Source organism: Clavelina lepadiformis, chromosome 3 (assembly GCF_947623445.1).
Source record: "Clavelina lepadiformis chromosome 3, kaClaLepa1.1, whole genome shotgun sequence".
NCBI classification, from domain to species: Eukaryota; Metazoa; Chordata; class Ascidiacea; order Aplousobranchia; family Clavelinidae; genus Clavelina; species Clavelina lepadiformis.
This window is the reverse complement of record NC_135242.1, coordinates 18,056,530-18,075,649: the sequence shown is the minus strand read 5'-3', so window position 1 is coordinate 18,075,649 and position 19,120 is coordinate 18,056,530. Positions and strand designations below refer to the sequence as shown.

General features: G+C 36.6%; 2 protein-coding genes across 2 annotated transcripts; both read left to right on the top strand.

The window, feature by feature from the left end:
* The first annotated feature begins 2,458 nt into the window (after positions 1-2,458).
* Positions 2,459-7,514, top strand: LOC143450191 (alkaline phosphatase-like). The gene is made up of 11 exons (XM_076950638.1): positions 2,459-3,653; positions 3,829-3,942; positions 4,036-4,157; positions 4,246-4,420; positions 4,507-4,682; positions 5,237-5,441; positions 5,546-5,698; positions 5,841-6,020; positions 6,108-6,257; positions 6,440-6,584; positions 7,004-7,514. Exons 1-11 carry the CDS (start codon positions 3,581-3,583, stop codon positions 7,278-7,280), a joined length of 1,770 nt encoding a protein of 589 aa, XP_076806753.1. The 5' UTR covers positions 2,459-3,580; the 3' UTR covers positions 7,281-7,514.
* A 2,126-nt stretch (positions 7,515-9,640) lies between these two features.
* Positions 9,641-15,856, top strand: LOC143450192 (alkaline phosphatase-like). Its single transcript, XM_076950639.1, has 11 exons — positions 9,641-9,786; positions 12,256-12,369; positions 12,506-12,627; positions 12,898-13,072; positions 13,343-13,518; positions 13,836-14,040; positions 14,126-14,278; positions 14,452-14,631; positions 14,810-14,959; positions 15,148-15,292; positions 15,367-15,856. Exons 1-11 carry the CDS (start codon positions 9,714-9,716, stop codon positions 15,632-15,634), a joined length of 1,761 nt encoding a protein of 586 aa, XP_076806754.1. The 5' UTR covers positions 9,641-9,713; the 3' UTR covers positions 15,635-15,856.
* The last annotated feature ends 3,264 nt before the right edge of the window (positions 15,857-19,120 follow it).

Sequence of the window (19,120 nt, the reverse complement as noted above, 5' to 3'; positions counted from 1 at the left end):
TTGGTACCTATACTTGATAAAGAAAGAATCTGATGTCTTTATCTTAAGTCTCTGGGTTTTAATCTAAACAATATAGCGTACAGTTAATTAAAAAATTATTATAATTATTCCGCATGATTTTCGACTGCTTTCGTCCTGCACCCTGCTTTCATTTCGCAAATTCAATGTAGTGATATTTTCGCGGAAGTTCTTGAAGGGTTCATGAAATTAGTCATCACATGAGTAATTCATAACAGGAAATAACTGTTAGCCTGCCTATTTTTCAAAATATTCGACGGCGATCTGACATAGGCCTAAGACTTAGCTAAAGTGCAGAACTTTTCCCATTAAAAGCTCAGTTACTTTGTTATATAAATTAGCGTTGTAGTGGCCCGACTACATTGCATTATCCTATCACAAGCGGAGCTGTTTTATGACCTGTTAGAGATAACAAAAGTAATGCAAAATCAGAAAATATCCTTCTAGAAATAAGTTTACTGTGAAGGATGTCCGTGGTAAATCGGTAACCGAGAAGTTTGTGGACATACCTTATGCCTGAGATAGGGTGTTTTGCGGTATGAGTATAAAGGAAACTGCAGCGCTTACGTTCTTCACGTAACTTCTAAGATGCACACATATGACGTATGTAAAAAGCATCAAGCCTTTTTCCTGACAAAAACCACAAACTCTGTTAATAAATAATTTATGCAATACTTTAAAAACAAGTAAAAACACAATTTCTTACTTTTATAAACGAGTCAATGCACACATAAACTTTCTGTTTAAATTTTAGTTTATTTAGCATTTAAAGTTCTAATTTGCTCTTCTGTATAAGTTGCAGTGAACGGATGTTTGCACTACTTGTAACGAGTTTAAACCGTTACTGTACCGGCAGTCGTCAGACAAGTTCCATGTTCTGCACACTTTCTACGACAAAATGTATAAAAACATTTCTATGAACAGTCTGCCATTCGTTCTCAAAAATTTTAATGAAAAGTGGATCCAACGTAATAACATCGGAGACAATGATCGGGAATATTATCACTAGTGGAATTAAACCTTTCTGCCGATCGTCTTACTAATTTAAGTCAAGTTAGCAGATGTTTAACTAACCGGGACGAGGTCATTTAAAACGAGTTGAGTTGACAGAGTTATACAACATATTTGACAACATTTAAACTACCCCGGGTTGAGCTCAACTTAGATGGATTTGATTTGTTCTTTTCCATGACAATGTTCAAAGTACGCAAGAGCATAAAATCACCTACATTGTGCTATAAAAACGTTTTAATAATGATGCATTTAGTCAGCTGATTAAGCTCGGTGGAGAAGCCTGCCTGGATTGTAAACATACAAACAGGGATCGATTCCCAGTTACGCTACCGTTGAAATACCCTTGAGCAAGGTATAAGCGACACTTGCTTGTGTGATCATGATAAACAATCTCAAGTTTGGGCAACAAAACAAAAAGTCAAAAAAAGCAAAAAATATGTATCCATTAAAAGTTGCACAAAAGACAAAATGTGCATCCGGAGCTGGAGCGGTGAGGAATTATCGCCGATTAAGTCGGGCAAAGTCTTTCCTCAGTCTGAGGATATAAAGGTTATGATGGCATACCATACAGTTCAATTATGGAGAGCGATTTATTGGTTCAAGTATGCTAAGTCAACAATGATTGGCGATTTTTCTGAGTTTGGGGAGTCACAGGAGAACTTCTTGCGATTATTTATTAGCTTAACTAATTGAATTACCAGGAATTATATTCAGCGTAATTTGAAATAATGCCCTGTCCAAACCTGAATACTATAATAACCAAAACATTACCTTTCCATTTTTGAAATGTTATGAGGTTGCAACTATCCAAAAAATACGTTCCTTTTTGTAAGAAAATGCATTTCTTTTCAGTTTTTACTGCCTTGCAAAAAACAAAAGCTGTATATTTATTTTCAATATGAGATAATTTCAAGCAGCACTTCCACTGTAGTTTAAGTCATATAAAGCATCAATGGGCAATTTCGCTAATAGTTAAAAAAAATTGCAGAGATGAATCTTAGGGTTTTCGTAAAAATGTTACTAACATGAAAAAATTAAGAAATAGAAGAATCTTTTCCCAAGTGAAGAGCCAACCATTTCTGCATGGGGCAAAAAAACCAGTATTAAAACGTTTTATACACCCTGAAAAGTGATTTCACGTGACATACGGTACATACCAACCGATATAAACCAAGTATATACAGGTAAATATTCTACAGGTCTGTTAGCTCTGTTGTCTGAACTAATTACATTGCAGACAACACAATGATTTAAAGTTTGCCGTGCAAGGAATTAAATATTAGCATATACTAATAGTTTGATATACGGAGAAGAGCAGAAAGCAAACAAATCGAAAGTCTTGTTAATAAGAGCTATAAGAAGGCAATTTTTAATCTGCTCAATCAATCAACTCATAGGAAGAGAGCGTAAGACGGGTAACGATTTGCAGATTAATTATATCTAAGCATCAGCAACTAACAACTATACAGAGAGCTTATATTGCATACGTATATACACCGAAATAGTTCCACTACTCAATATGTAGCAGCGCAAAATTTAAGATTTGCCAATACTGTTAATATTTTAGGGTATTTTTGAGAGCTTAAGTTAGATCAGTTCAATATTGATGAATAAAGTTATGGATATCGTCACAAAGCAGTATTTAGGATGCTCATTACGTCTTTTGGATGTTTCCGGCGTTAGTATTGAGGAAAGGATGAGCAGATTCAATCTAAGATAAACTGTAATAGACAGCAGTTCGCAATGTGATTCAAGAAACACAATGTTTAGGGTGTGTATACGCCACTTTTGAAAAACGCGTTTCTAAGACATGAATAAATTTTTCAAAAATGTAACTGCAAAAGGCGTAGGATTATACCAGATTAAATAAGCGTCATCAGTGTACATTTCAGTATATTTCTTGTATGTGCGTGCCCAAAAAAAGTCTTTGTGTTTTCCATTGGTGGCACTTATAGTTTGCAGTAAAAACTTTCTTTATATTTGCTTTGATGTAATGTCATTCCTAGTTGTCTGATGTCCAGTTAAAGAATGCAAAGTAATTTTTGGATACAGTGCAGTTTTAGAAAGCTGTATATTGGCCATACCTTGCAACACATGTGACGGCAATTTCAATGCCATACGCAGATAAGAAACAAGGGTATTTATATGGTACTCGAACAGAGATAACACGTTAATAAATCGTAAAACGGCATTCATTGTAGTTTTATAGTTGAAAGTTGTTCGATGTCTGTTGGCAAACTGCTTAAGAAAAATTAGTTTCGTAACCAAGCTTGATATCGAGTTATTTTCACCGGACTATTTGTACGTTATATAAGGCATTGTTTTATATAACCCTTATAAGCCCACCGCACCTGCATAATCTTCTGTCCTGTCCTGCTTGGGTTACTGTCCTCCTTTCAGTGCTTAATAACCCTGTATTGTTTGAACCGAATGGCAACATGACCACTTTAGGTGTCACATCAGGCCCGTTGGGCTGCAAGCAAATTGGCGTGCAAAACAACAGTAATTCTGTACATTTAGGACAACTGTTATCTTGGAAACAAGTGTCATGAACAACTTAACAAGATTTCTTGTAATATTTTCTGCTATTGTAATTTTTTGTGAAGGAAAAGGTTGGACAGGTAAATGTAACTAAACCCAGCAAATATTTGTAAACATAAACCTAACGTTTCAGCTTTGCAGTAAAAGCAAGGTAACAAGACAGTAGTTTCTTAATGGAACAGAAACATATCAAACAATTACAAAAAGTCTAACGACATAAATATACCAGAGATTAACTAACAAAGTTGGTTTTAGATGAAGAAGAAACCCCAGAATACTGGTATGATGTGGCCAGGGAAGAATTGCAAGTCGCTCTTGGTTTACAGCAGAAAAACATGAATGTCGCCAAAAATGTCATACTCTTTCTTGGTATGTGACGTTGAGAATGCATATTTATTCGCAAACGCACTAAAAAATTTCAAGTATACGCTAACACTGAGATATCCTGGTTATTTTGCGTAGGTGACGGTATGAGTATCGGTACCATAACTGCAGGAAGAATCTTGAAAGGTCAACTACAAGGTAACAGCGGAGAGGAGACAAAATTAGCGATGGACCAATTTCATCATGCTGGTTTATCACGAGTATGTGCACGCGTAATATCACTGTCCGTATCTATTAATCATCAACTGGGTACAACGAAAATAAAGCTGAACTACTTGTGTTCTTAAGACATACGCAGTCAACAAACAAGTCGCTGATTCAGGAAGTACAGCCACTGCGTACCTGTGTGGCGTCAAAAGCACTTACTACACACTCGGGTTATCTGCAAAATCTCGAACAGAGGTTTGCAGTAGTGAGAAGGGAAATGCCGTGGAATCAATTTTAGTTGATTCATATAAAGCCGGTAAGTATAAAAAAATAATAGTTTTTTCAAAAATCGTTTTATATGCATCTTGCAGTAGAAGAATTATCTTAATTTTAATGCAACAGGAAAATCCACAGGAGTGGTCACGACAACCAGGATAAATCATGCCACTCCTGGTGCTTCTTATGCTCACACGGCCTACAGAAGCTGGTACTCTGACAGTGATTTAACACAAGAAGCAAAAGAAAATGGTTGCAAAGATATTGCTCAACAGTTTTATGACAGCTCAGACATGATCACGGTGAGCAAAAAACATTTAGTCTGTTAATATCTAAAAACTAAAAGCGACTATGAATAAAAAATCGCAGTACGACGGGACTGTTATGTCTTTGGGGTGGCTCGATCAGGGAACACTTGTTTTTTCACGTGGTGTCAGCCACATCTAGACCAATGAAAGTCCATGGTTATAGACTAGATAAATCTCTGAAGACATTATAAAATCAACAGTCACGGTGGCAATTTTTGTTCAAAAAATTGAATTGTAAACTTTACAAAACCTTTCAACTATTTGGAGGTCACTTGTCGCTGATGTTTTTGTGATCTGGAAACAATCACGGTTTCCAAGAAACGGGAAAGCAATACTCTGAATAAAGAAGTACTTCCTGTACTGACAATGAAAGATTTTTGGTATAGGATACGCTTTCACAAGCTGCTTCAGAGAATAGACAAATCATGCTATAACAAAGTGATGCATATAAACATTGGCATTTCTACAAAGAATAAACACATGTAACTTCATCTGTAGAATCCACAGTCAGAAAAGTATTCACTATGTACTTTACCGCATCATAATAGGTTACTTTGGGCGGAGGCAGACAATATTTTCGACCAAAAACTACGAAAGACGTTGAGTATAGCACTGACAATGATCGCGATGATGGTCAAGAACTCATCGAAAAGTGGGAAATGAATCAAAAAGACAAAGGCTTGAATGCACATTACGTTTGGAACAAAAATGATTTTGACAGCGTTGATCCAGTTACAACCGACAAATTGTTAGGTTTGTAATCGGCATTTTCAGATCTAGCAGGACCTTACTAAAACGATTATAAAAATTTATCTTCATATGTACGGTACCGATACGTAAGCCTTTACATCTTGCAGGATTATTTGAACCTTCCGATATGCAATACGAGGTCGACAGAGTAGCAGACGGCAGCAAAGAGCCCTCGATCATGGAAATGACGGAAAAGGCAATTCAGATTTTGCAGAAAAACTCGAAAGGATATTTCCTTCTTGTTGAAGGAGGAAGAATAGGTGGATTTGTGATATAACTCAACTATAAAACTATAACTCGCCATAATACTGCTGATATTGTTCCAAATCCTTTTACTTCAAGGTGTAACTTGTACCAGGCATAAGCATCATTCTTCTACAGCTAACGTAATAGATTTTTCAGATCATGCTCACCACGCCACTAATGCTCATAGAGCTCTGCATGAAACGGTTGCCTTTGACAAAGCCATTGAAAGAGCTGTCGAGATGACATCAGACAGTGATACACTGATCATAGTTACAGCTGATCACAGTCATACATTTACCATCGGTGGTTATAGTGATCGTGGAAATGACATATTTGGTAACTTAACTGATGCCACATACATTGCGAAATAGAAGTCTACTGCATTAAAAATGTCAAAATTAACGCAACGTCTTCTGTAATCAGGTTTGGCAACAGAAAATGGCAAGCCATACAAGGGGTTAGATGGAAAGCCTTTTACAACAATTAACTATGCAAACGGCGAAGGTTATCAAGGTCCAAACACTGGAGAAATCGAACCTCATTCACGTCAAAATCTTACGGTTGTCGACACAGGTCAATAATTGACATTATGCTTATTTCAAGAACGATGCAAAACATAAGTTGTCGTAGGAGCAATCATTTGTACATAGTAATTACGAAATAAGCTTTGGTCACTTAGTTAATTGTTTGTAAAGTTTATGAATTACGAACTATGTTTTTCCAGTTAAGATATTTGTTTATTTTTTTGGATGCAGATGACAAGGAATATCTCCAGCAAACAGCGATACCCCTAGCATATGAGACCCACGGGGGTGATGATGTTGCCATATTAGCAAGAGGCCCAATGTCTCATCTATTTCACGGTGTTCATCAGCAGAACTACATCGCATACGTTATGCGGTGAGAAACAGATTTATGTGGTTATCTTAGCTGAGCAGAACATGCGTTCAACATATCATCCAACAGTCCAGTCACTTACACACACCCAGTCGTGTACATCAACTGGGCCAGATGTGGTGGTATCAGTGTGGCAATTGCCACAGACCCTGAGCAAGTAGATATTATGTTTAATTCGGCTGAGGAACTTTTTCGTTTTGTGCGGTTCCCTTATCTATACAGGCCATAAATTAAGTTTTGACATTTTTTGGAAAATTTTTACAATGTAAACACTATAACTAAGTTGGTGTTCGAAACTAAAGCTTTAAAACAATCATTTAAAATGAAGATTTTCGAAGGCCCCGCAGTTGGTTAATCAACCCAGCATATACGCAGCAACTGGAGATAATTTTTTTTAATTAAAAATGATCTTTTCAATACAGATACGTGTCGTGCGTTGGATCAGACTTGGGTCACTGTGAAGGAAGTTCTTTGCCTGAACCGGAACCGACTACAACAACCGAGAAATACAACCTTTTCTTGGGAATGAATCTTGATACAACGGAAACGGCGGTCGCTCTGTACGTTCAATTTGCCTTGCTAATATGTTTCGCGTTTTTCACAATTCTTCTTTCCACAATGTTGTACAAGAAAGGAATGAAGAGGTTTGATGGAAGTGTGGAAAAAAAATATGATAACATTCAGTCGTTGCGCTTATAATACCGCTTAATAATTTTTCATGCTTAAACGGTTGCTTGGTAATTCTCATAACTACACTACTTTTAATGTCTTTTCTTATTATGTAATATGGTACTGTTACGAAATGCTGCAAATCCTGTTAGTTAGACTGGTTTAATTTTATGATGTTTTGCAGTACTGTTAAATGTTTCGCGTACACGTTTCGATGAAATACGATTTCGCCTAATCAAAAAATGAAAAACAATCTGTGGTTGGCACTGCTAGCTCGTTTACTGACTGGGGTAGTTAAACACAAAAACGTCTCCTTTTTGTGTTGACAGAGGCAGTTGCATAATCATTTTATTGAAGTTACGGTATGGAGTGAGTCAATATCAAAGATAAATACAGCCATGCCATAGCATAAAACTGGACTCTCGTCTGCATGTGCTGGTCTAAATGAAAACTAAAACCTTGGATTTAAAACAGAGACGATTATATTGGCAAATTAAACAAAAACTGACACAAATACTAAAACAGGTCTACGTGCTACCTGGTTTAGGTTAATAGAACAAACAGGTAAAAACAATAATCCTACGCCAAAACAAACTCGACGTCTTAAAAATATTTGTATCGTTCGAACGACAACTTTTTTGCATCGAATGAACCGTGTCTTATGATTAACGTAGATATAACGGCTCGGGTTCCAAATAGCGACTGTCAGAACAGCGACTATCAATAGAGCGACCACACAACAGCGATTCATTTAAAACAGCGACTGTCAATAGAGCGACTACACGACAGCGATTCATTTAAAACAGCGACTGCCACAACAGCGACCTCACTTCTTTTATTAAATCCAAGGCTTACGCGCACACGCACTTCCATCCCCCACACCTCTCTACACACGTATGCACGCAGAAACAGGCAAATACTGCGTAGTGAAAGATTGAAACCAAAAAGGACTTTAAAACAACATTTTATTTGGACTATCCATAGTCACATGAAGTCACATGATTTAAAAAGCAATAAAATAAAATAAAAATGCAATAAAAATCAAGACACGTTTATTTCTAAATTGCGAGCAAGGGCTCGAAGGAAGCCTATTTCAAAAAGCAATGATAAACAACAAAAAAATTTGGAAAAATGGAAAGCCTAGTTAAGTCGCTATCATAACAGTCGCTGTTTTAATGCGGTCGGCATTTAGACAATCGCTGTTTGGAATGTCGCTCACTTGATTACGTCGCTATTATGAAGTCGCCATTATGACAGTCGCTGTTTTGACAGTCGCTATCCTGCCTGGATGCCAGATATAACAATAGAAGCATTAGCAAGATACGTTACAACATTGTTTGTCTGGCAATCGGTCCGAAGACGAATATTGTTTTCAGGCTTTTCTATTTGCTTTTTGAAGCATTCTGCCCACCAGCAATAATGAACATTCGGTAACCGCCTTATCCAACCTGCTGTAAATAGTAAGATCATGGAGTTGTTATCGAAATCAGCATTGTTGGAAGAAAAGCGGTGTTTGTTAAAAATGAAAAAACTAAAAGATATTATTCCGTTTTTGTGTCTGCCCATATCATATTAAAACCGGCTACTAACCAGCCAGTAAACAGGAATGGATTTATTTTATAGAGGAAGTTAACCCATATCGCTTTCTATCAGACAGTATTTGGTTAACTTGCACAATAATCCGCTAGTAAAAAAAAAATTAGCGACAGTAATTAGAAAAATATTTTGCTACAGTCTTTTTTACGGCGACAGCCCACGCAAAACGAGTTCAATATCATCAAAAGTGATATCAAACGGTTAACATTTTAGCACGTATCTCTTTATGCATTAAAACTAAACGGTGCATTGAACTGATTTCTGTCAGCTAACAGGATATTTGATGTGCGCTCTGGTACCAGGAACACATTTATTGCTCCATTACAAATATTCAACTCTCTGACTTCAAGCAAGATCTCCATGCAGGGAAACACAGCGTAACCACGCAGTTCCAGACATAGGTACCAGACATTGTGTTCCACGCGGGGCACGTTATGACAAGATTTACTTGTACGTTGTTCTGATAATGAAATCGCCAACTGTGCTTGCCAAAAGTATTTCAAGGTCCATTGTTTGCAGGGAAGCTTAAAACCCGCGCTTAGTGTTTTCCTGCTTGATTGAGAAAGGAGTTTTTTAGCTGTTGCGCATTTTTCACAAATTAGTTTTAATATGATGTTTCTAACTTCATCAATTACTTAAAAACATTAATTGTAATACGCTGTATGTAAAGTATTGAGAATATTTGAAGATTTCTCAAATCATTTTAATGAATCAAATGATTAGTGTGAAGGTCGAAGTTAGTTTCAACAAATAAGAACTATTTTCAATTCTCAATAAAGTACAAAATAAACTAACCTATTATGAAATACTCTTCTCATTTTATAAACGTTGCAGGTTTGCAGGACTTGTGATCGCAATAAAATCATTATGATTAGATTAGCGACAGTGTTTGTCAGTTTTGCTGCTGTTGCATTTGTATGTGAAGGAAAAGGCTGGACAGGTAAATCGTCTTCGACATATCAATTAGATTAAACTAGATCAGTGTTTCTTAACCTTTTTTGTGTCACGAGCCCATATAACATTCTTTAAAAGCTATGGAGCACTTTGCAAGAAACACATTGCAAAAGTGGAAATTAGGTTTTAATCAACGTGGTGGTAGTCGAAAAGATGAAAACAAGACAAGATACACCCAATGCACAACTAACAAAATTATACAACATCATAAAAACACAAGTGAATCAGAAAAGAAATGGAAGTAATGGAGCGAGCAGCAAGCAGTATGCTCTCTGCTCGTTTACTTCACGCTTACTAGTGTAGCCATTATGTATTATTACATCACAAAGGCGGTTTTACAATTGTCCAAACTAGTCCAGGTGCATGTCTGACAACAGTTGTGGTCAGATCAAGTGGAATAACCACGTTATGGACAGATAAAAATAAATGGATTTTCGTAATAATTGGATTTCGTTTTACGGACCCCTTAAAGCAGTGATTCCCAACCGCGGCTTCAAGCTAGCCTTCTTGCAGCTCTCATTGATCCCTGAAAATCCCACAAAAAATATAAAAAATCTATTTACAATAATTAGGGCGATTATTTTTCGACTTGTCAGTTGGAGTTGGAGTCAAGTTGGACATTAATTTGATTTGTGTTATTTTTCTTGTTAGTGTTGCTATTCGTTGGTACATGCTTTCATGCTTTAAAATTTTCTTTATAATTACTTGAGTGTTTTCATGCGGCTCCATATGTACTGTACTAAAGTTTGAAATTCGGCCCCGACACCAAAAAAGGTTGGGAACCACTGCCTTAAAGCATCTCCTCGAAACCCTTTGGGGTTCATGGATCCCAGGTTAAGAACCCCTAAGCTAGACATTTAGGTCTATAGATGAATTAGCGCCTACAAAACAATATTAAACGAAAAATGTGAATAGAATACCAGAGTTATTTACACAGCAAAAGAAAAAAAGGAAGCACTTTATGCCAGACAAGACACAAAGCAATTGATTACGGCTCATACCAAAATCTAAACTGGCTTAAATGAAAGACAAACTCTCGAAAGTTATGAGCTAAAAATTTTATCCATACTTTTAAATAGATGAAATAGTTATAATTATAATTAACCAACTTAAAGTTTTCAATGGTTGCAGACAAGTGTGTCCGCTTTAATAGACAGGAATCGCATAAGGTGAGTGGCAAGTGCTAAAATGCTAACCTTAAATTAAAGAAAAGTCATCAATTTGCAACCCGGGCAAAGCATTTTAAAAGTCGGTTTATAGCCGCCAACAGATACGTGGTGAAAATCGACCGCAGTGGTCTTTCTAGTGTTAATAGTATTTATATTAGTAGTTAAGTAATTACTGCCAAGATTGTTTCGCAAATTTGCAGCTAATTATGACGTCAAAACTTGAAATCAACAGCAGTGATAGTTTGGGTTTGAACCAAGTAAGGATAGACTGGCGACGCTAACAATGGAGGTACTGGACAATGATGGTAATAGACATAACAGTTGCAGACAATGACATAAACCAGTGTTTCTATTACAAAAACAAGGCTTGCAGGTTGTCGTTTTGTTGTAACACAGTAGGCTACTATTTACTTCGGTTTGACAGGGAAACGTGAAAAATTTGCAACAAAAAACAAAAAATTTCGGTTACGTTTGAAAGCTTGGACGATAGAATAAACAAATTTACCACTGTTTTAGTTCAGCTTTTTATTAAACTAAGCGATTTCGATTGTTCAAGCAGATAACTCAAGGACAATAACCAGATCTTTTCATTTCCGTTGTAACAACTGCTCTTTCCTACACGGGTTCCAAGCTTGATCCCAATTCCTGAACAATTCAAATTCCACAAATTAGTTAAAATTCTAACTAAATTATGCGATATCATTGAAGTCAATTAATGAGCAACGAAAATCTTTGATTACTTATCTTTTCTATGGATTGAACTGCATTATTTTTGTTATTTTTTTGTTTTGCAATGCACTTTATGTATTCTTGTTTGTCCAAAATTAACAGTAATATGTTATAACAAAACGACAAACTATGTAAGCATCGTTTTCGTAATGAAACCAGCGGATACACTTACCGTCGTCGTCATTTATCAACATCGCAATTTTCAACGTCGCCGTCTATTACCGGTATTGCCATTTTTTGCAGATATAGCCGGTGTAGGTCACAGCTAATGTGCTTCAATTTGAACACGATCTCGTATAGGATAGGTGTTTAGTTACAGGGAATTTCTGGTTTTGCAATAAATGATTAACCCTATTTAAAAACTGTTAAATTTATTTTTCTCCAGTTTTTTTTTTACAAACAATTCTTTTTTGATATAAAAAATTAACTTGTCTTGCCACTTGCTCCTTACTTTAAAGTTATTACGATGACGCTAACACGGCTTGATAAAGATTTGAAGGAAATTCAACGATATAATTATCTGTTTTGTTAACACTGTACGTCAAATTTTGTTTCAGATGAGGAGGAAACGCCGGAATATTGGCATAATGTTGCCAAGGAAGAATTACAAGTTGCCCTTGGCTTGCAAAAGCATAATATGAACGTCGCCAAAAACGTTATACTTTTTCTAGGTAGCCTACCATGCTGATGTTTTCACAAATGCATAATTTCATAACTTGAAATTCGTCTGTATCAAACACGTGTAATTAGGTTCAGCAAATTTTCATTGTGCCCGCAAGCTTTTGGTTAACTTTTTGCATTTTGTAGGTGATGGTATGAGTGTTGCCACAATTACAGCTGGACGAATCTTGAAAGGTCAACTACAAGGCAACAGCGGAGAAGAAACCAAATTAGCTATAGATCAATTTCATCATGCTGGTTTATCAAGGGTATTTTTGCATTAAACTGTTAACTTTACGAATACCCACGCAAAACAGCAAGCTATGTAAGAAAACACACGTTAACCATTGTGCTGCGATTGCGTAGAAACTTGTTAACTGGTCCTAACGCCAATAACTGTTCGCTCTTTACCTGACGTTTATTTACTTGACAACTTTAACCTTTGTTAAGCAATGCTGAGAATGTTTGAATAATATGAAGTCCGCGTTAATGATCTACTCCGTAATGAGATTGAATCAGTTCAAGCTGCTCTATTTCAGACTTATGCAGTCAACAAACAAGTCGCTGATTCAGGAAGTACAGCCACTGCGTACCTGTGTGGCGTCAAAAGCACTTACTACACACTCGGGTTATCTGCAAAATCTCGTCGACAAAATTGCAGTAGCGAAAAAGGAAATGGCGTGGATTCAATTTTAGTTGATTCATTTAAAGCCGGTAAACAGCACCAAAAAATTAAAAGCCTTTACAAAAATCATTTTATATGCATCTTGCAGTAGAAGAATTATCTTAATTTTATTGTTGTCTAAACCAAATTTTAAAGCAAAATAAAAAACAAGGATATAGTTTGTCACTCTGAAGGTTAACTTTATATTTATCGACAGTATACGAATGACTATGCCATATAGTGTCGAACAATTTAAATTTTACCCTCACAGTGCCAAACTATATCTTGTTTTTTATATTACCTTAATCTTGATGCAACAGGAAAATCCACAGGAGTGGTCACGACAACCAGGATAAATCATGCCACTCCTGGTGCTGCTTATGCTCACACGGCCTACAGAAGCTGGTACTCTGACAGTGATTTAACACAAGAAGCAAAAGAAAATGGTTGCAAAGATATTGCTCAACAGTTTTATGACAGCTCAGACATGATCACGGTGAGAAAGCAGCGTTTAGTTTATGGAAACTAAACTTTCAAATTTTTGTCTCAGGCAAAGTTTCACAATGCTCTATTGATGATATCACTGGTCGCGTATGCAGCATGTGATACGCGATTGTGTGACGCTATAATTATCGTAATGGGGTCGCGTGCTGCTGCAGAGTAATCGACAAGCTTTAGTGATAATAACCTTTCCAATGAAACCTATTCTGAGTTGTCTAAAATCTGTAATCCCAAGTCCTGAACGTGCAAGATATACGAATGCATGGATTGACCATACATAAACGTGTTCAATATACGCAATATTTTTGAAAGGTTACTTTGGGCGGAGGCAGACAATATTTTCGACCAAAAACTACTAAAGACGTTGAGTATGGCACTGACAATGATCGCGATGATGGTCAAGAACTCATCGACAAGTGGGAAATGAATCAAAAAAACAAAGGCTTGAATGCACATTACGTTTGGAACAAAAATGATTTTGACAGCGTTGATCCAGTTACAACCGACAAATTGTTAGGTTTGGGATCGTTATTTTTTTAGGACAATGTTATTAGGGCAATACAAAAATAAGTACACACAATGCACTGACTTTGACTATATAGGATTATTTGAACCTTCCGATATGCAATACGAGGTCGACAGAGTAGCAGACGGCAGCAAAGAGCCATCGATCATGGAAATGACGGAAAAGGCAATTCAGATTTTGCAGAAAAACTCGAAAGGATATTTCCTTCTTGTTGAAGGAGGAAGAATAGGTGTGCAATTGTTATAATTGGCCTGACTTCTTAAAAAAACGCTCTTTTCTAAATTTCCACCAACTATGGCATAGTTACTATGCGTTTCTCTTTTATCAGATATGAAACACGATGATTAATTGTTACTGGTCTGTCAAGTATAGTTTTAGTTACATAACGAAATAAATTTTCAGATCATGCTCATCATGGTACTAATGCCTATAGAGCTCTGCATGAAACGGTTGCCTTTGACAAAGCCATTGAAAGAGCTGTTGAGATGACATCAGACAGTGATACACTGATCATAGTTACAGCTGATCACAGTCATACATTTACCATCGGTGGTTATAGCGATCGTGGAAATGACATATTTGGTAGGTAGTTTATATTCGAAACCCTCAGAAAGGAAGCTCTGTATACATTTACAAATTACCTTTTTTATCATTTAAAGCCCTGTAATGGCGAACTGGAGAACTTTCTCTTTTATCTAACCATTAACTGACTATAACTCTAACTACTGTAACTGCTAACCAGTTTTATTTTGTTCTGGAGGTCTGGCTACATCCAATGGGAACAGCTACAAGGCTTTAGATGCAAAACCATATACAACGTTGAATTATGCAAACGGCCAAGGTTATCAAGGTCCAAGCTCAACAGAAATTGAACCGCATTCACGCCAAAATTTAACTGGTATCGATACAGGTAACTTAATATACCAAAAGACGAACAATTATGGACGAAAGGTTGATCGTATTTAGAACATATGCTATCGGCAGAATAGCTTACTGCATGCCTACACTTGCGAAGGCGCTAGAGTGACAGGGCAGGTCGAGTGACAGGTTTTCTTCAACGAAGTCTATTTAGACAATAAATTTTGAATTTATCAACAGATGCTGTGGAGTATCATCAACAAACAGCGGTGCCTCTTAGCTCTGAAACACACGGTGGTGATGATGTTGCCATATTAGCAAGAGGCCCAATGTCTCACCTATTCCACGGAGTTCATCAACAGAACTACATCGCTTACGTCATGAGGTAACAAGCGAACAAGAAACAGTTCCAGTATGTACCAAGAGATCCTGTTGTTAAATGTCTTCATATATCTACAGGTATGCTGCATGCGTTGGTTCAGATTTGGGGCACTGCGAAGGAACATCGCAACCAGAGGTTCCGGAACCAGAACCACCTAGTACTTCCAACGCCTTTTTGGGAATGAATCTTGATACCACGGCAACCGCTGTAGCTCTCTACGTACAATTTGCCTTGCTAATATGCTTCGCGTTTTTCATTATTTTCCTTTCTATGATTGTGATCAAAAAACAAAACAAGAAAGCCGAAGTTGATGCAGTCAAGTCATACCAAAATTACTCTCTGTGATGAGCAAATGTCGACTTCGCTCTTTGGTTTCAAGTTTGTTTTTTTGGGCCTATAAATAAGCGACCAGATTTTACCAGATCAACCCAGATTTACATTGTTTGCTCTATAAATATAGTTTTGTTGCTGATATAAATAAACTGTTGAAACGAAAAAAATATTTTGTCATTCACGGGTCTTAAATAAAAGCCAAAAATCATCCAAACTGGCCGATTACAACATAATAAATGCATTTCATATATTTTGTCACCACCCGACATTGTGGACTTTCATACAGGGAATTGAAAAAGACATTCAAATGCAACGTGAAAGGTTTCTGCTGTTGACCGTTATCTGTCAAGCGAGATTTTAGTTTATCTTCGTGCAGTTGCTCACATTTCCCATGCATGACATTGTTAGCTAGTGTGTACGGGAGCCTTATCTGCGCAAACAATGTTTAATCATTTTAACAATTTCTTTTCAGGTTTATATTTGTTTTTCGTGTGTAGACATGCAATTTTCGATACTGTAAATGTATGATTAAATGTCGCGTGATTAAATGTCCAAGTGATTATGTGTCGCGTGATTAAATGTCCAAGTGATTTTGTGTCGCGTGATTAAGTGTCACCAAACCAATAACGTTTGTTTTTAGTGCTACATTTACCTGTGATTTCACAATTCCCGTCTTTAAATACGATATTTTAACTACGTAAAACAATGCAAAATTTTGTGCGCAAAGCGGCAACGTGGTAGCGAATGAAATCAGCGGCTCGGAGTCGGACTCTAATCACTTTTTGCAAAGACTTGGCTTGACTGAAGTCCCATTCTATGAAATTAATTTTATGACTTCACTTCATTCGAGTCATTTGTTGTTGATTAGGCTTCAGCATATGTCTTAAGGTAAAGCAAATTTTCCGTTTTGCCCTCCAAACAATCAAAACGTAATTTAAAATGGAGTTTTCTTGTCCACAAACGCATTTGAGCTGCAAAACGAAGCAAATTTGTAAAAATCTTTAACATTTCTAGATAAGAAACGACAGTTTTGCTTTCCGTATGGCTTGGTTTTAAATATTAAATAACTTGTGTTGAACTGCATTTTTTCTTTTTGTTAAATGCATGTCCACATTTAACAGCTGTGGCAGGTTGTATGCTGTTGTCTACAATAACTCTCCTAATCCTAGTATACACGCTAAAACAACCGCCTGCATGTTTTAGTGTATAACCTAAGCTATGCACAACGCTCGTCAAATGCAACAATTGACATTTCTTATTAGTTATTAGTATTACCCTTTAAAGTGAGGGGCAAGTCCAAAAACAAGTTGATTTTATACGAAAGAAAACTGAATATTCTGGAAATAAGGTACCTGTACCAATTAAGGCCCACCTAACACTTTTTTGAAAATAACTCAAGAACCACAAATGAGAATAGACTGAAAAATCGTATTCTATTAGTGAGGGTATATGACTACAACATATCAAAACCACAATACCTAATAACCCCCCAAAAAATTTTTATAAAGAAATTAAAAATTCCAAAAAATGGGCCTTATTAGGAACATAGGCTCCTCATAAGGCCCACCAATTTTGTGAGTATTTTGATTCAAAACATAGCTGAAAAATCGTATTAAGCAAATAAAACAAGACAGCAACCACCAATTTGTGTAAGACAACGACCAACAAACGTGGGTTGAAAACTTAAAGGAATGTGACCCATCAGCATAGGTGCAGCAGGCGGGGGGTCACCGGCCCCCCTAACCGTCATTAAATAGGCAATTTTTGGGCAGTTCAAAATTATTTGAGCAATTTTTGGTACTTTTTCTGGCATAGTTTGTAGCAAAGACCTTTTTTCTTTTTTTGGGGGGATCAACCATCTTCAACCATCAAGCATCTTGCATAGGCCTTATTAGGCGCATGTGGCATCCACGAAAAAAATGTCACATTTTTATTATCAGAAAAAGTTTTGCAAAAAAAAGTGCATAATCCTTTTCAATACTAAGTTGGTTGTTACATGAAAACTTCAGCCGACTGACAACAGTTGATTTAACCGGCCAAATTCTCACTTACTTTTTTTCTAAATTAACAAAACCACCTTAACTGCAAATATCAAATTTTTGTTGTGCTCTAGAGAATCGGTTGATCACGTGACGAGGATGAAATCTGGTAAACCATCATGAATTTATATTAGTTTTTATATCGGGATAAAATCTTTCATTTATTTGCACGGTTTTGCGAAATATGAGCAATGGGCCTTATTAGGGACCGGGCCTTATTAGGCACAGGTACCTTATATTTTTGAAAAATAATTCTTAATTAGGCAGTTATCGGCAAAAAAAATCAGAAAAGTCTCAGTTTTTGGCCTTCATTGTGACGTAAATCAAGACTCTTTTTATGTCATACATTAGTCAAGTTACTTGGCAACATGTTGCTTCTGCTGCTTTCCTTGCGCGGTAGTGAACTCAAGTCAGAAGTGTAGGTCATAGGAGTTTAGCCTGTGTCCAATTAATAAGCGTCATGTGAAGAAATTAGCAACTGAAGCTTGTAACTGAATAAATTACCATTGTTTTAAACATAAATTATCCGGTAGCCCAATCATTTGCGTCCGTGAAGATACGATATGGGTTAACAACACAACGAACGCATAACACAATTCGACAAACTAAGCGGTATATATAATTGAAGTAAATAAATAAATAAAATCTCCTTACTTATAAGGAGGTGTATACCTGAAAAACAACATTTCTGTGATTTCGTTAGGTGGCTCACATAGGGCTTTACAAAACCTGTTTAGTCCAATCAGAGGGTAACATGGTTGGGGTTGTTTTTTAGCCTAGAAACTCCCCCAGCAGTTGGCGCTTTTCAAAGTTCCATGTCGCTCATAAAACTTAGATCGAATTTGGCATGAAAAAGTGGGAAATGTGTTTTTTTAGGCTAAAAAATCTTCGTTTTTGGCAGGTGTAATTTTGGGCCTATGTAACGGGAACTAGAGATAGGCTATGTGATTTTGCCATCAGTATGAGGCAAGTTTCAGGCAAGCCAAGCACACGTGCAAAATTTCAGGGAACCCATTGCGAGAATCCCATTCCCATCAAGAATATATTTATCTGAGTCTTGCAGCGGCATTTTCAGATTAATAGATTCAAATGCATTAAATAGATAGAAGAAAATCCGCTTCTTAATAACAATTTTTTTTGGATGTTGAAAGTTGCGGATTAGTGATCTCCGGAGACGTCTGACTGTCACTCAATAAAATTTCGCTGTTCTTCCAAAATTGAAGCGTTTTAAGATTCTAACAACAATGAGTCGCAGAATTACAACATGATTGCTTGATGGCGTTAGAGGTTGCGGACACAGGTATTTGCAAACAATCAAGCAGAAAAGTATGCAATAGAGAGGAACTCTCGCGCTGATGCACATAGGTTTGGGTGGGAGTCAAATATTTACTTTTTGATCAAACTGATCTCGAAAACAAACGAACCGCTAATATTAACGAATCACAACGAGCACAAAACA

Excerpts from the sequence above, each read along its gene's own strand:
- LOC143450191 (XM_076950638.1), top strand. The coding sequence starts at position 3,581 with ATGAACAACTTAACAAGATTTCTTGTAATATTTTCTGCTATTGTAATT. Across the intron at positions 4,158-4,245 it reads ATCATGCTGGTTTATCACGA|ACATACGCAGTCAACAAACA; the intron begins GTATGTGCACGC and ends TGTGTTCTTAAG. Across the intron at positions 5,442-5,545 it reads TACAACCGACAAATTGTTAG|GATTATTTGAACCTTCCGAT; the intron begins GTTTGTAATCGG and ends TACATCTTGCAG.
- LOC143450192 (XM_076950639.1), top strand. The coding sequence starts at position 9,714 with ATGATTAGATTAGCGACAGTGTTTGTCAGTTTTGCTGCTGTTGCATTT. Across the intron at positions 12,370-12,505 it reads AAACGTTATACTTTTTCTAG|GTGATGGTATGAGTGTTGCC; the intron begins GTAGCCTACCAT and ends TGCATTTTGTAG. Across the intron at positions 14,279-14,451 it reads TGTTGAAGGAGGAAGAATAG|ATCATGCTCATCATGGTACT; the intron begins GTGTGCAATTGT and ends ATAAATTTTCAG.